Source organism: Antennarius striatus, chromosome 18, assembly GCF_040054535.1.
Source record: "Antennarius striatus isolate MH-2024 chromosome 18, ASM4005453v1, whole genome shotgun sequence".
Taxonomy (NCBI): Eukaryota; Metazoa; Chordata; class Actinopteri; order Lophiiformes; family Antennariidae; genus Antennarius; species Antennarius striatus.
This window is the reverse complement of record NC_090793.1, coordinates 15,788,231-15,806,509: the sequence shown is the minus strand read 5'-3', so window position 1 is coordinate 15,806,509 and position 18,279 is coordinate 15,788,231. Positions and strand designations below refer to the sequence as shown.

Here is an 18,279-nt window from a genome sequence, read left to right as displayed (position 1 = left end):
GGAGTGTCCCGTGCCTCATGCCCTATGCCGCCGAGATAGGCTCCAGCTCCCCGTGACCCGCTGCGGCGGACACAGTGGTGGTAATCTGACTGACTGAAGTCAGTGTTTACTAACATTGGTGTCATCTCATTAACATCTTGTCTTGCAGAAAAAAAAGTTGTAATGCTGAAAAGCTATGGAAAAGTACCACACAAATCAAGGCTGGATTCTCACATGATCTAATGAAATCCAGCCACCTTGAAAGGTAACATGATTCTAGCATCAGGACTGCCAACTATGTTCTTTTCTGACATGGATGACAGAAGCTCAGTGTATCTTCGGGTAGGTTTTGGAAATTACGGCACAAGAAGAGAGGAATGAAAACATGTGGAGGAGTTGAGACAGGCATGTAATATTACATGCCTTGAGACATGAGAGAGGAACAAAACATGAAAGACTGTATTTTGACACTCCAGTATGTTCATGGGTAACTCCTGGAGCATCTGAGCCCTTTCAACTCTGGTTTATGCGAGCATTAATATAATTTAAAAGACAAGATCTCATGACTGTGCTTGCAATTTTTCCTCAAAGAAGCTTTGATTTAGTTACAGAAAGTAATCAAATTAGAAAGTAGTCAACTGCCATACCTCCACCAATGACATCGTAAGAAGAACCAGATCAATCAGAAAATAGTTTTCAGCTAAGATCCCTCTCTGCAATTTCTTTTAAAGAAGAAATATGGAATCTCAATATCTTCCCAGGACATAGCACATACTTGCGACATTGCTGTGAGGATATAGCTTTTGTCAGTTGTATAGAATAATGAATTAATAGTACCACATTTTTTTGAACCTATAAACCTAATGCTACCATTCTGTGTTTATCAGCAGTGGTTTATTGGTTGTCAATAAGGACAGATTTTTCAAGAGGTTGGTTCGGATCCTTTTATCATGTAGCTATAACTTTTCACAGATCACCAACCTGTGACAGAGTACCGGTACATGAGGTCATACAACACAAAAACTATTATGTATAGCATTTGATTCCAAAAGAATAAATTTGTGCTGATCATCTGTCAACATTTTATTGAACAGTAAACGCGAAGAAATCTAACAACTGCTACTGTTACAGCAAACTATCATTTGTTATTTGGTGAAGGCGGATTAGCCATATGACAGGCACAGCAATATTATGCTCACAAAATACAGTTTTAGGGTATCATAATTTCTATTAACTTTGAAAAAAAATAATGAAATGTTAGAGTATGAATAAAGTGAGTTCAGCTCAGAACCAAAAGGAACCATTCTGTGGTGGACATGGCTGAGAAATCAAATTACTTTCCAAAACAACTATGGATTTACTTAAATCTAACAATTACTATCTGCACGTCTTCATTGGTAATTAGGTGAATACTGTACGGTGACAAGATTGGCAAATTTTAAATTATAAAGGGCATGTATGAACTTTGATGTCCAATAACTAATTAAAATTCACAACCTCTGCCAAGGTCATTTTAGCAATATCACAACACATGGGTGCTAGTTGATTAATAGCAAACACTCCTATTTTGATATTGAGATACAGAAATAAATTTCATTATGAACATTAGTTTAGCAGCAAACAACTATTTTTTTAATAATATTATGGTGTAACAATAATATCCTGAGCAGAAAATGACAAACTCCTGTGTGTGCGGTAATCTGAGTGTTAGTGCATGTGTACACATGATGGTGCACATCCACCACCATGCATGTACGGGCAGCTCTTTGTCCCCAAATGTCTGTTTTCAAGGTGGTGAACAACTTTCTCATATTTAAGCTAGGGCTGTTACCATAACCACATGACCGCAATATGCCAAATGTGTCTTTTTTATTTTCAAACTTTGCTAAGTGCGCAACATTCACATTTATTTTGGTCTGAGGTGCAGGCACTCTGGTGTGATATGCAATGGGACCCATTTTTGCACACCCATCTAGTTTTACTGCATTATTTTACAAACTATAGCTTACTCCTCACTGTACTCATTTGAAGGACTTATCAACATGGGGAAGAATGTGGCCAGAACATTTTAAACCATGTTGCTTACTCCAAGCATGTGTTTCTTATATGTGGTGGTGACATGACCAGTTGGTGTCTGGCTAACAGAGGGTGCATCAGGTTTCATTTCTGCATGTCCTAGCTGCATCACAAAAATGTGGGACAAAATCAAATCAAATCAACTTTATTTATAGAGCACTTTTCATATATGATGCAACAGAAAATGCTTTACAGAATTAAACAAAATAAACACAATTTAAAAAAAAAATCAAAAATCAAAGATAAACCCCTCCCCCAACCCTCCATACTAGATACACATAATCACAGACAATGCATAGACATGACAGGGCACTGATGATTAAGGAAATGAAAATGGGGCCATCCACAGTGGGTGGTGCCACTGGGGCGACTAGCACCCTCCGATTTTGACAGACAGGTGGATCCCCACATAGAAGTGAGGAACCCCCAGCAGGCAGGGTCGAAGGAACCCAAGAGGAGCAACCTCCTCCTAAAACCTGACTAATGTTTCTATAAAATGCTATCACTGTTAAAAAAAAACAAACGTTATTAACTTGGTTAAAAAAAAGTTATTAAATTTTTTTACTTAAAAACGTTAAGTTCGATACAGGTCGATGATTATTAAGTTACTCTTCTTCAGAAGGGATTTCACGACCAGGTAAAGCCGGTGGGGAAGACACCCATCTGAAGAGAGCGATTCATGATGTTTAAAAACTGCTCCTCAAAGAAACTGTAAATGTCTTTAACAGTGATGTGGGAATTGGATCTGAAAGGCAGGTTGTTGAGTTTACTTGGGAGAAAATTCGACCAAGTGTCCTTGCATCAACCAGGGCAAAACTCTCCAGTGTTTCCTTAGGCAAGGACGACAGTCCAGGTGTGTCAACAGACAAAACTTCCTTGGATAAGAAACCTTACCTGATGTCCTTGATTTTAGTTCTAAAGTGGTTTGCAAAGTTGGCTTAGAACTTCATCAAAATCAGTGCCTGTTGGAATAATATTCTTGTTGTTTTTATGGTTGGCTATGAGTTTTGAGAAATGGGAAATCCGCAAGTTTCAGTTTTCGAGGTGAACAGAAAATTCACTACACGTGTCCCCAAGCACTATGGCTGCCATTTTGCAGGAAGACAGACGTCAGGGACAGGCATCATGAGTACAGACACCATCCACTCCTCTGTCACAACAAGCTTCATGTGTGAGGGAGCCCTTCAACCATGTCAAACACAGTTGATCTCTGCACAGCTCTGGTTTTGATGTTAGATGTCTACAAGCACCAATGACCTGAAATATTGGTGCAGAGACGTGCTGTAAAACCTGTAACCAACATGTTTCATGCAGTGTGACTTGAAGTGTTTATGGTTCTTACTCATAAAGCAATGAATAATCACATGTCAGACACGAGACACTTCAACAGTTAATGTACATGTACAGCATTTTCCGTACTATAAGGCGCACTGGACTATAAGGCGCACCTTCAATGAATGGCCTATTCTAAAACTTTTTTCATATATAAGGGGCACTGGATTATAAGGTGCACTGTTGCTTTTAAGAAAATTAAAGGCTTTAAGGTGTGCCTTATATTGTGGAAAATACTGTATGTACTTTGTTTATTGGGGACATAGGTTCCAATGTTTGAGTTAAGACCGATGAACCCATGTTTTTCTTTTTAAATCTTTTTAAAACTGGCAATCCAACACATTCCCTTTGCTTTTAAATGTGTCTGTGTCTATCTCAAACCAAACTTCTCTGTCCTCTCTTTGAAAAATTCTATTGCCAAAACTTTGGGTGTAGTCATTTTCATCTGATGAAAATTTTTCTCTCTGAACATGATCAGCCAATAACTAGATTCTTCAAAAGTAAAAATAATTGTATTTTCACATGAAATATCTATTCAAGCAGATCTAACCTGTGTATTAAATATTGCTGCTACAAATATTTATATTTGTGATTTATATATTGTTCGCGAATACAGTGCGCCCTCGCGCATTCGCGCATTAACGCTCGTGACTTCACCTCATCGTGGATTTTTGGTAGGCAGTCACATGATACCGTACACGCTTTCTATTGGCTGAAGGCATCCGGAAGTGTGTTAAGTCAGTCTCAGACTTTCGGGAGACACAAAAGTGCTTTAAACAGTCGATAAGAGTGTGGGAAAAGGTAATACAGATAGAAAGTGATTTAATATCAGTATGGGGAGGGTTCATAAACGTTTAAATTACCATAAATAATAAGATAAATAGTCTGTCACTCGATTTCGGAATTCGTTATTTGTGTGTGGTTCTTGAAACGCTCTAACCGCAAAGAAAGAGGGCGCACTGTAGTCAAAATCCACTTGAATGCTTTCAGGGTATTGTTCTGAAGCAACCCACAGGAATGTTGATTTTATATCACTCTTGCCTGCAAAAAGTTCTCTGATGTGATCATGTTCTAGAAAACACATTCTGCAAACTATTGCATGCTAACTTTATGAAATTCCTGGAAAGAAGAATACAACAGTCAGGGGTGAAATCAAATACAGCTGGTTCCTATATTTGCAGTTAGAGTGGGGGTCCTGGGCTTAAAATGTAGCCCTCCCTCTCCATATCTCTCCCCATTCACTTTCTCTACTGTCTCAACCCTTCTGCAACCCCCACCTCCATTCTTTGAAAGTGTTTTCCTGGTAAGGCACACGGAGCAGAGATCGAGTGGAGGCCTCTCCTTTCTGAGAACTGGCCCCTTTAACATGGTTTATGGCTGCCCAGAGACAGTATCAGACGTGTATGTGAATCAGAGAGGCTGACGGAGAGGAGGGAGGGAGCGAGAGAAGGAGCACGGAGGGAGGAGTTTGTAAAAATGCCAAGCTATGGTTCACTTCAGCAGGCAGTGTAAGTGAGGCCAGGGAGAGGAGAGAAAGAAATGAGGAATAAAGAAAAAATCATTCCAGCTGAAAGTTAAAAACATTTCCCCTCCTTATCTAAGGGATGAAACTGATTTTGAAACTTGATTTGTCTTGAAGTGTTTTGCAAAAATATGCACAACACATACAGTACATTGGGTTTTCTCCAGTAAACTAACATTGCTCCAACTATCAAACAACTTCTAGATGTGGAAACAAAAGAGGAGCACTGAAAGCATGTCATGTTACCCTTCTGAAAGAACACCCCCCAAAACATTAAAAACTGCCTCCGTAAAAATACAACATCTAATATTCTACGAAATCAAAAAATAAACAAATTCTTTTGGACTGATAAATCTGTGCTAAAATTAAATCACTAGTTACCAGAGTGATTCAAAGTATGAGGGACTGGGCAGAAACATCATTAGTGGCCAACTGCATGTACAGGTGGGTTTTTTACTACAATACATTGTAAAACACTGATTCTGTGAAGTTTAAATTTGTTGTGGTCTACAACCACAGTTTAGATGAATAAATTTAGGATAATCTGCTTGTGCTCTTTTTTTCTTAGAGGTCCAGATGCATATTAAAGGACGGACAAAGGGATTAAACCTGTAGGTTCGTCAACCTTTCAACCACCCTTCCATGATTCTTTCCTTCAATAAGACAATCCCGATAAATGAACACCCACACTGAGATCTATTGACATTTCATCTGGGACGTGTTATGATATTTGGGAAGTTTACGCCTGGCCATTTCTAATCTACAATGTTCTTGATATAAAGCCAAAGTATCCTTTCTTCAGCCACCGCTGTGTCCCCTCTCACGCCCCCTCTGCCGGGTTTTCACTGGGTTCTTCTGCCCCTGTTGCACCGCATCACAAACACAAAATGGCCGCTGCCAAACTACTTTGTCTCACTGTCTGTCAAACCACAAGGATGCCGTTGTCCTCTTCACCTGTGGTGCATAATCTCCAACACTTTCCCTTCTCTTTTCACTATATTACTGAACAAATCTCATCAGATAAGATTTTGGGAGATGTTTTGCCCCAACGGTGAGACTCCCTGTTTATTTAAGTGGAAAATACAGACAAATTTGAGTCAAACAATGAACTTGGATGAGGCCCAGTGTACTTACTTGAACATGATAAAGAGCGAATTTGTTCAACCAGAGGTAATTTAGAGTTCACAGTGTATATGCTCAGTGTGGTACTTTTTCCATTTGTCATAAACGGCACTTGGACAACAGAATACGATTTCGACAGTCGAGAAATGGACGTTTTCACATGCATGAACTTGTATTCATCTATTCTGGCCTTGTGCACCTTTTTCTCTGGCATCTCTTGCAAGGAAGCAGTAAATTAACCAGCTGAAGTTAAAAGCTTGGGAATGCACGGGAGAATAAAACACTGTAAACTTGGGAAGAATTCTGGCAGCAAATCAAAGTTTTTGACTTTAAATTGAGCTTGCCAAAGTTGAACCATCCTTGCCAAGTGGATGAAGTGAACACTGTCCCATTTGAAAGGCTCTTATGATTAAGAGAAATAATGAGTTTTTTTCCCCCACCAACGTCATGGAAATGAAGAAGTGCCAAAAAAATGGGCATTCATCTCAGAACAAATGTGACATTACATTCCCTGAAAAGTTAAATAACTCAATCTGCCCAAAAAACACGTATATTAATCATCGTCGTTCTTCAAAACTTAAAAACAGCAACAGTAACATTGGTCCTGCAATGCTTGTTGGGTCAATAAGAAGTCATAGAGAAGGAGAAGCAAGCAAAATGTGCAGAGAAGCCCAAATGTAATTTGGATGTCAAAAACACATGCGAATGTTGAATGTAAAGGGGAACACACAGGCAGACAGAATCAATAACAATCAATTACAGAACAGTCCCTAAAGTACGCAGACATTTTAGGGAGCAGATTTAACGAGTTCATCAATGCAACAAAACATAATACAGTAATATAGTCATGGAAGTTAAACTTAAAGCACCAACTATGGTAGTTTAAGCATATATTGAAAGGTCAGCTAAAGGTCACTGTCAAATGTGAGAGGCCAATCAAAACTCGCCAACTACCAAAAAAAGTTGCAAATATTAAAGAACAAGAATAGCAACAAATTTATAAACATCTAAATTATTACAATCACAAAAAGTGCCATTAACAAGTGTTTGCAGTATTATTATAAACTGAGTAGAAACAAAATCAAAAGAAAAATTACATATGAAAAATCTACATCAATTTTGGCAATCAGAATTTTTTAAACTACCATCTTAAAAATGAAATCAACAGTGACAAATTCACTAATGATTTTTCGAAAAATGAATGAGTTTGTGCCTGTCTCAGATAAATACACTCCACTGTATCACAATCAGGTAGGGCTTCAACAATTACCTCCACTAACAGGGTAAAGTTCTGTCATCTGTATGTTAGCAGGATTTTCCAAAAATTTGTGAAGTGCCTTTAAATATTTTTTTGACTGCACACAAAAATTGATCCAGATTTTGGTGGTAATCCAAATGACTCTCTGCATCCATGTTGCTTTTAAATGCTACTGAACCACGACATGTCATAAGATCGACTACACACAAAAACTGACCTGGATCCATGTGATATTCTGGATTAGGTGCTGCTGTTCGATGGATTTGGGTGCAACAGCATGAAGGAGAAACCAAGCTGCCTCTTTGGAGCTTTACATTTTCCAAAAACTTAAGTCTTAATGACCTTTTGTGATAAATAAATACACATGTGGTTTATGGGGTCAAGTGAGGAAAATTAACAGATTTTTAAAAAAAAAATATTTTGATAAAAGTCTGTTTGCCTCCTTGATTTAATACACCCACTGAAAATTTAATTGAGCTCTATGACTTTTGATGAATCATAATTCATTGCTACTTATTGTTTCATTATTTAGTTTGATTTAATGGAGCAATTTCATTCATTAAACTTTTGTAGATATTTGTTGGACTGAGTTTGATTCTCGTTCAAATTTCAAACCAGCTCCAAAAAAAGCAGTCAATGAAACCTCCTGTGTGTTCGTGTGTGTGTGTGTGGGGGGGGGGTTCATATTGCAATGAAGTTCGCAGACGAGACAAAACACTTTTTCAAAATTGTGAAATCCTGATTTGGCTGATCACCTAACAAAATAAGTATTAATCATAATCTACCAGAGCCTAAAACGGCAACAATCCAAAAATCAAAGATTCTTCATTTACTACAAAAAAAGAAGAAGCTTAAAGCAACACAAATGCCTACATTTAAGAAGGTGGAACCACCTTCTTAAATGTAGGAAAAAGCCCAAAGGAAAAGAAGGTGGAACTAGCAAATTACATTTTTGCTTGAAAAATTACTGAAATTATTTGTACTAAATTTTTATCAAATAATTTTCAGTATTTCAATTTATTCGACTAATTATTCAGTTCTAATTGCACATTATCTCTAAATTTGCTGTATCATTATGTCATCAGCGAATCATTATTCTCTTTCACTGAGTGGCTGCAGTGCAGAATAAAACTACGTCTTAGCGTAAAATATAAAAAAGGGCCTTACCTTGCGATGCGTCTTGCCTCGGAGCAGCAGGGAGGGGTCGTTGGGACCTGGGTTGGCTGGACTGGAGGGTCATCTTGACGGGGCCCACGTACTCTACATACGTCCCTGGGAAGTCTCCTCTTTGTTTTGTGCGCTCATTGTAACCGAGGAGCCAGCCAAGGAGCTCAGGATGCTCCTCACAGCCCTCCTGATAGCTCTCTATGGACAGCAGAGAGGCTTTGCTGACAGTGAGGAGGTCTCCGGGCTGCAGATCCAAGTCCTCATCCTGGTCCTTGGTAAAAACGTACAGCGCGAGGTACTGGAATCCTTCTGCCGCCATTTTGATAAAGAGGCAAAAAACCCCAAAATGGCCACCAAACGGAGGATTAAATGGCGCACCCTGTCCCACTTCAACAAGGAGAATTGGCTACGCGGCAGTCCTCTCTCAGAAATCAGAGCAGCTGAGTCACTGAACTGGAGGGTCGTGTTAGTACCGTTGCTCAGGGGTCAGGGGGTAGAGGGGAGGAGGAGAAATCACCCGAAGCTTAGAAGCATTTTTAAAAGTCGATATGGCGGCGTTCTGCTGCGGTGGCAGGGGCTTTAGACCTGACCGGTGTTGGTGGACTGACGCACTTTCCTCAGCTTAATACCCCGGTTGAGCCAGATGATGGAGCAAAGGGAGAGCGATGGCAACATGCTCTTTAACACAGCGAAAACCTGCTGGTAGGGTGCTGTTGGAACAGCCCGGTAAAATATTTCACCTGTCGTGGGCCCGGCGTCGATGGCTCCCCACCATCAAACCAAGTAGTCTAATTGGAGCACAAGCAGAGTGGGACGATCTTTAATCCTCTTTGGTTCTCTCCGGCTCCCACATTTTCTGGACACAGATTCTGAACAACCTGCGTGACAAAAAAAAAATTAGGAAAGGAAAAAAAGAGCAAAATTTTTTTCAAATTTGATTCAAAAATTAAAAAAATAACTAGCATCTAGAATAAACTGCTCATAAATGTTGTTTCTGCTCAATAAATAGCGACAAGAAAAGCAAAACGCCGCGTGAAAATGACGAACTGCGTTTGTTCAGTCTTCGGTTAGGACAGAGATCGGATGATACTGCTGCGTCATGACCAACAGCAGACTGCATCCTTGGACGCGAGCCTCCATTCTCTTCGCTCTACGTTCACACATGCACACACACACACACACACACACACACACACACACACACACACACACACTCACACACACCTTTCACCCAAGCACTTTCAATAGAACCAAAAGTTCCACTTGTAAATGAATGTCCCGTCAACATGCATGACATCTACGATTAGCAGGATCCGAAAGAAATTTGTGTAAAATGGCGAAGAAAACATTTTCGCAAAATGAGCATGCAATGGAAACCAAGACGTGCATCGATGCTGTAGGGTAACCTGGATTTTGTGAAACATGCAGACCCCTTTTGCAACAGTTCCTCTTGAAGGAGAAACAAAAAAGGCAGCTCTGTGTTGCCTCAGAAGTCGGCTTCTTTCTGTCAAAACAGCTAAGTCGTACCTCTATTTCATACGAGAATACCAATCACGTAGTCGACTGAGCAACCGGAGCCAGGCAAAATATTAGAAAACGCAATTTAAAGCCAACTATTTCAATGCATCGTATCACATTAATGAACTATGTTGTAGCAAAGCATCTATGTACAACAAAAGGAACATTCTAGAACATTAATGAATACTGTCTGATAAAGATGATTGTAAGGCCCAGCGCAGTGCAAAGCTAAGTGGGGCATTATGACCATGAAACATAAAAAAAAAAGATTCAAGAATTCCGAAATAAATAACATCAACATTTCCAGGGTTGGAAACCACTACCGTATAAAATCCACTGCAAAATATGTAGAAGTTGTATTTCGAATTGTAGTTCGAATTCAAAATGCGACTATACGGAGAGATGAGACAGATGACACGCAAAAGAGAGAGAGATTAGGGATTCCAGATTATGTACGACATCTGTGGTCTGTGATCCAACCAAGGACGATGGTCCTGTTAACCTCTCAAGACAGGATTAAAGGACATCAGTGAGGAGATGAAGCAGGTAAAGAGGGAGGGAGAAGGGGACGTGAAGATGGATGGAAGTTTTGGTCTTTTATGCCAGGAATAAAGAGCTATTTGGGGCAACTTCCAAAAATATGGAAATTCAAACATCCATAGGCCTGAATTTTGAGGCCCCGATGTTGTGCAACCTTTTCATCGAGGTTTGTGAATGAACAATATTTGGAGTGATGCAATTCAGACGCGTAAATAAAAACTAGGTAAGAGCGTGAAAAAATAAGCTTGTATCTTTGAATACCGAAGTGCATGCTTTCGAACCTTATTCTAGATGTCTCTCTCCTCCCCCCAACAAGATTGAGAAAGCAAGCGGACATCAATGACAAACCTTCGTGAGTAAGAATTTTTTTTTAAAGAGTTATCTTGATATCAGGATGCAGCAGAGTGCAACACTCACCCCACTTTAGATTGCGAGAGAAGCCGGACAGGCTCCGCCAGACATCCTTCGAGTCGTGAAGCAAGAGGTGCCAGGCTAGACACGTGGCACTGGCATACCCAACCACAGCCCGCAATCCTCACACCACCATGTCCCCCCCCCAAAACCCTAAACCCCCCCTCCCTTCTGTCTCCACCTGCTCACCCCCCCGCCCCCCAAACCCAGCCGAAACTCACACACACAGAGTCTTGCCTCCAACTGACACCCCCTCATCCTCAGCCAGCAAAAAAGTCTGGTTGTTTTTCCAGTTGCCATGCTTTATTTGTTTGTAGTCAGAGCACTGCTGCAGAAAAGAGGCAAAAACAAGATGAGGACCAAGTGAGGGGAAAAAGCAGCGTGCAGTGAGGCGTCCTTATTTATTATTTAGTCCCAGAGCAGAAAAATTGGTAAGAGGTAAGAGACGAGTCATCTCTCTTAGTCCTGGTCTGACAGTGTTGTAGTAGCTCACACTTCAGGGAAGCATCTGGAAAGCTCAGCGACAGTGGATCCATCCTTTTTTAGACTTTATTCAGTCAGAGCAGGAAGAGACAGAAAGCAGTTTAAAAAAAAATAGAGTGAGAGACGTTCACTTTGCTATCAGCAGAGTCCAAACGGCTGAGGGAGACCACAGGAAAATAATTAATGAATAGGCAGCAAGTAACTCACTGTTGCTAGAGAGAGGGAAAGCTAATCCTGCTCTCTGATTGGCTGCTTCTCTGGCCATGTGCTCAGCAGTCACCAGAGAAGCTGGACAAATCAAAGAAATGTTCTAATATTAGAAAATGTATCTAGGCAGTGATCAAACATCTGACCCAAACAATTACCTTTTCTCCTCACACTTGACTTTTTATATCTGTGAAACCTTGATGATGATCCTCATCTCTGATGAAATGATGACTTAAAGAAAAATAATCTGACACATGTTAACAGTGAAGAGCATAACAGTAACGGCTACGTGTGATTGGACAGAATTTCATGAGTCATGTGGAAGCTGTGCAATGGCATTAAAAGAGATTATTTTTTGTTTTTCTCAGCTGAGAGGATGATGAAAATATTCTAAAACAGGAACACTGACAGAAACTGACAGAATCAAAGTTCAGGCACAGTAACGTAGAGATAAAATATTTAGTTGAGAACTGTGCATTATGACATAACCCATGACAGACCGACACAGAAAGTCATTCTGATTTCACATGTTTTTGTGCAGCTGATAGCCATGAACTGAAGTGCTTTCAGTGTAGTGAGAAATCTTACCACAATACACACACAGAGACATGTGGTCTGGTTCTGGGCTTGTTACTGGGGAGACAAATCTTTACTTTTCCTCAATTTGTGAAATCGACACTTTAGAAGCTGCAGCATCATGCATCTTGTAGAATCTGATACTCTTCATCTCGGAGGGATTTTTTTTTTAAAAAGGGCTCTCTTGCTAACAGCCACAAACGAAATGTAGAAAGAAATATTTGAATGTGACAAAAACTCATCCGAACCAGAATAGAGTGGTTGGTGAAAATCAGGCTTTTGCTTAACTATGGAGAAAAATAAGACCTAGATTGAAGTCAAAACAGTATCTAAATTTTCGTCCTCTGTTTGCCGACATCAAATGAGTCTTGATGCATTTAGGCAGCTAGTGGAGTTCTGACTTGTTCATTATATACCAGCATACATAAGGTAAAATGGCAAATAAGCTATTCAGAGCATCACTAATGCAGAGAGCAACACAAAAGACTGACAGATCGAAAGCAAACACATTTGTTGACTATTTTCATTTTGGTGTGAGAAAATGTTCTACTGTTGGTCTTTTCGCATCTACATGATAACAAATTTATTACCCCCCCCCCCCCCCAACAAAAAAACAAAAAAACCCCAGCACTACTACAGAACTGAAAAAATTACAGCAGTTTCTAAAACAATTGTTGATCCGTATGGTAAAATTATTCCAACTTATTGTTTGAGGGTTTTGTTGTCTAGTGGGACATAATGGAGCCCCACAAATACTTTATATTTGAGGCTATTAAGAGATTCAAGCATAATATTAAAAATTTTTTTACAAGACAACCACACGATTTGTGTAGTAGTTTTACGTTTTATCACGGAACTGTGATAAAACCTATTTAATACTGACAACATTAATAAACTTAAGGAACATTTCCTCAAAGCCAGTGAGACCTCTATATTGTGTATTTTTTATTACTTATTGGCGGATATTACTTTCTGTGGTATAGTCAGAAATCAATAAAAACTATCCAATATATGTACCTCAATCAATAATCAAAAATTACAATTAATTTAAAATAAAAAAAGAGTTACAGAAATACATTTCTCACCCATCTAAGATGAGAAGCATCTTAGCCGGTTGATAGGGTGGGTATGTGATTAATTTGCTCAGGCCTTTATCTGTGCATGGCATTATGATGAAAGGAAAATATTATTTCCTCATTCTGTCAATATTAATAAGCCCTATGGTTTAGCTAGATAAACTACGTATTAAATCACCATTGAAAAATTCTACCTGAATATGCTCTGCCATGTAATTCCTAACAATCTATGACCCTTCTATTAACAAACCAATGCAGATTAACAAGTTCTTCTATGACCTAAGGGTGCATCTTCTTTCCCTGTTCAACCAACCACATCAATCATAACCATGAGTCAGATCTCTGTAGGTCAGGAAAATTGGTTGAACTGCAATTAGAACTTCAAAAGTTTGCAGGAAAACATGGCAAGACAAATAAATCAGCAGTTTATCCTTTAGTGTGATTTCTACTCAAGGGGAAGAAAGGCTTCATGAGTTTAAGAATGCCGTCTTGTTTTACGACACCTGATTGACTATTTCAAAAAGAGAATTTGTTTGATTTTATGAATTTTAAAAAATAAAGATAACACATAGTTATTGCTTTTAAGTTCGAGTGTTGTGTTGGTTCTTTACAAGCCTACTGGGGGGAGCTGACTACAGAGGCACCACGCATGCAGCCTGGCCTTGGGCCATCTGTCCACATGCAACTGAAAAATCTACTGCGCCACAGGCTCGGAGGACAGGCCAACAACACAGGCACTAGTACTGTCTCGTTTTTCTGTCTAAAATGGGGGCTTAGGCATTTCATGATTCAGGATAAATAAACCTGAAACCTATCAGTCCTTAATGAAGCTAAAAAGCTCTCACTCTTATATATCGAAACATCTGCTACAAAGATTCTGTAGAACTGAGAAAGCACTGTTCCGAAAAGTTAAATACACCACAAGACTAACAGCTAAAGAAGTCTCGCTGTATTTCTCAAAGGCCATAATCTGCAGGCAATCAGATTTCTATGCTGGTTTAAATGCTCTGTTAGGTCCATGCAACCATGGACAGAGAAAGAAAATCTGATAAACCTGCAGTCCGCACCGCTTGAAAATACCACAAATTTCTTCACCAGTTTTCTTTGCTTCATCAGGTCACGATCTTCAGCTTTATGAATCTGTATGAAGTGGCTTCCTCTGAGTTGGGGGTGGGTTGTTAAAGTATCCTGGAGTTTAGCTCACTGATTCTCATCTTTGTTTTGGTGCATCATTGGCGGTGATAACGATGTTTTATCAGTCTGCTGTGGTCGTAGAGGTAGGATGAGAGGCCTGGACTTTAAGGGGGAGCTCAGAAGAGAAAGAACCCAGTTGAGGTGGTTCGATTAGAAAGTTTTATAAGGTACCTCCTTTTTAAGTTTTTCCAAAACTTGATGGTTACATTTTGAAAGTAATTTTTCGGGGTATTAGTAACTTTCTTCGATATGACAGTTGATATGTCAAGAAACCCAGAAAAGGGCAATGGCCTCTTGAGGGCTGTGGACTCAGTACATGGGTATGACAAAGACTAACCACCGCTCCATCTGTACCCTGGAGATGAGGTATCTCATCTGGACCGGGTCTGTCCATGTCTGGAATACACCACACAGCTGCTGTCACTGTGGCCTGACCCCAAATAAGCAGAAAATACATCTAAAAAAGTAAAAAGTCATCTCTTTCCAGGAATCAAAATCTGGTTGTAATCCACAAACAGTATTCTAAACAGTTTCAGGGAGTAACTACAGTATTTTCCGCACTATAAGGCACACTGGACTATAAGGCGCACCTTCAATGAATGACCTATTTTAAAGCTTTTTGTAATATATAAGGAGCACTGTCGGTTTTTGAGAAGATTAAAGGCTTTTGGGTGCGCCTAATAGTGCAGAAAATACTGTACTGTCTTCAGAACAAAATCACGGAATGAAGAGTGCAACTGCTCAAGAACTAAAAGCCATTTAATGATGGTATTTCCTCATCAGTTCATTTCCTCATCTTCTCTATGATACTGATAGTTTGGTAGTAAAACAGTTACTACATGAACATGGTCACAACAAGGTCTGTGGATCATCTGGAGTAACAACATCATGGCAAATGGAAAGACACACTGCGGTAATTTTTTTTATGCCTAGTTATCATGTTTTATTGCGATTGTTTCAATATCTCCACACCATTCTCTATGTTTATACATCGCTGTTCTATGAACACAATACCAATAAAACATTTATACACATCTCATTTACTTGAATAACAAAGTCCAAGCTTGAGTGTGATATGTTTTGAAAAATCTCACACAAGTCACATATACACAGCTGAGAAATTTAGATTTGGACAATGAAGAAAAACCCGTCAAGTATTTAGAAAGAAAATGAAGTTATTATTGATGTCGTTATTGTAATGTGATGGAAGATTGAAACGGGCTGCAGAATTCAGCACAAGAGAAAGGGAAGGAAGGAAGGTTGAACAAGGGGTGCAAATGGGCATATTTGCATTAAATGCATTAAATACAATAAAAATTCCAGTCCAGGAACCTGTCAGGCCTACAGCTACGGTAGGCCCCCAACAATGCAGGGCCCCATAAGAGTCTGCACTCAATCCAGAGCAGCCATTAGTAGTGTAAGCTTTACTGTTACTGACTAAATACACAGAACACTGCGAGGGTTTGTGCGAAGATGGTGCATTTGTTTGGTGTTTCAAAGTTTAACAAAAATAAATAAGAAGGAGTCAAAATTAAATGTATTCAAATTTTAGCATTTAGTCAAAAACAACAACCCAGAAGAGGGAGGTTTAACTTCTGCATAAATCAACACATTAGAAGAGCTACTAAGCAAAGTTAACCTTAATAACTTAATATAAAAAAAACTTTGAAAAAAACAAAATATATGAAGGCAATGCTAGAAAATAACATGTCAGACCTTACTCTCATTTAACGGCCTCGGTATTTAGAAGTGAAAAGTTAGAAGTGGAAAAAGCGCCAGAACGCTGCAGGAATAAATTTTGGAATTTAGTGCAATGTGTACTGCACAGAAAATACAGTCAACATTTAAAAAATAAAAATAAAAAAAACTTCTAACTTTAAGGCTAGGGCACAAAGTTGCGTGCGGAGGGCACACTTGCAGCGCTTCCACCATTTTCCAGTACAGTGGCTGCTGCTGCCTCGCTGTACTGGAAATGTCCAATAACTTGGAAAAACTCACCCGAGGATATTTCTTGAATCTTCTCACTTTTTAGATGCGTCGCTAACTCCCCAAAGTGTCCGAGTCCGTCCCGTACCGTGTCTGTAGACGACGGCCTTCTTGAGGTGCATTTATCGTCTGTCCGAGTGTGTGTTCACTTCTTGCTTCGACTTCTTTCTCTCGCTCTTTTCTTTACTTTACTGTTCATGACTCCCCGCTCCCCTACACAGCCATTTTCCAGCTCAGCACGGCGCAGGGAAGGAGAGTGCGTGGGAACCAACACGACGAGCACGGAAAGAGCCGAAGCCGAGCGGAAAAGCCCGAACGATTGGTGAGAGTTCACCGAACGGATTTCGCCAATAATGGACGTTTGAATCTGATTATATGAAATATTCTGAAATAATTTTTCTATCATACTTTATTTATTGATGCTGCAAAATTGAAAACAGAAGAAATTTGAGGGACAAATGACAAAAGCATGGATGTTTTAGTCCCGGACCTTTCAGTCCCTTTGCAATTCATTTATTTCAAGCACTGTAAAGACAATTAAAAAAAAAAAAAAAAAGTCACACCAGTCTGCATTTTGTACCCACGTGGTACGAATTTCACAAAGGCCAGTTTCAGAATATGAAACTGAATGGTAAAACATACAAACACATTGAATGTGTGGAAAATATATGGAATAACCATTGAACACCAGTGTGAGATTTATACACACACTAATATCACCAGATCATGTGATGTCCAACCATTGGTTTCAATAGGTGTTGACTCCGGTTTTAAAAGATTATATATGATTTTGTTTAGAGGGGCTACACAATAAATTAAAATCCTACAAACATACTTCGATGTTTATTGCATCAGATATTCAGTGATAACTTCTACACACAGTCTCTTCATTCCAGAGTACGACAAACAAACTTCTATCGTGAACCTTCTCAGTCTTTAGTGTTATTATCATCCATTTCAAATTCGCACAATGCTACAATCACAAATGTAGGCCTTTGGAGAACTAAAAAGATTGGAGCAGAGTTTTCCTCTGTGTACCAAATTCATATGAAGTATGTCTAGAAATAGTCTGGAAGTTGGTCCGAAGAAGAAAAAAAAACATGCTTGAAACTAGAACACAAAATGTAAATTAAAGAAAACATATCTGAAACCAAATCCAAACAAAAAGTCATGTCTCTGATTAAAACTCTAATATTAAAGATCAAATTAAAGAATTCCATATGCTTTCAAACACTTCCAAGAGATCCTTAATGACATTGTAAACTTGTGGGAATATCAAGCTGGGATGTGAAGCATGCACAACTCTTTGAGGTTGATAGCAACATGAGATTAAGACCCAGCCACATGTGTGACATGACACAGTAAATCCATCAACCCTTAAAAGGTCACTTTCAAATAACATCACCAACAGCTGTTATAAGGTCCATTGTTTATACAACATACATCAACAGCATTGGTCATCAGTACTGCAACAAGACTAGTTCCATATCAAAATGTACAAAAAAAAAGTCATATATATACCCTTTCCTTCATCTGCTAAGGGTCTCTGGTTGAATTCACCGTCAATCAGATTTTTCATAATAATTTAACAAAACCACAGAAATCCACACACATATTTACAATAAAATGTAAACATTCATTCATCACACATATTTTTAAAAAAAAAACAGCAAAGGGAGTCACTTTTCTTACTTGACTGTTCAGTTTCTGAATGCCATGAAGAGAGAGAGTGAAGAACATCCTGAAAAAACAACAACGCGGCCGACGCTTTAGGATAGAATATGTGTGTGAGGAGCTGGACGGAGTGTCAATTCAACAAGACAAAAAAAAAA

The 18,279-nt window shown here is 39.1% G+C and overlaps 1 protein-coding gene across 2 annotated transcripts in view; it reads right to left on the bottom strand.

Moving 5' to 3' along the window:
* pik3r2 (phosphoinositide-3-kinase, regulatory subunit 2 (beta)) overlaps window positions 1-16,691 on the bottom strand; it is a 28,726-nt gene extending 12,035 nt beyond the window's left edge. Inside the window, exons 1-2 of one of the 2 annotated variants that reach the window (XM_068340966.1) lie at window positions 16,460-16,691; window positions 8,457-9,334 (exon numbers count right to left, since the gene is read on the bottom strand). In XM_068340966.1, coding sequence (XP_068197067.1) covers window positions 8,457-8,775 — 319 coding nt within the window. In that variant the 5' untranslated portion in view covers window positions 8,776-9,334; window positions 16,460-16,691. The remainder of the gene's footprint in view (window positions 1-8,456; window positions 9,335-16,459) is intronic. The other variant, XM_068340965.1, reaches the window with a different exon arrangement.
* Between the last annotated feature and the right edge of the window lie 1,588 nt (window positions 16,692-18,279).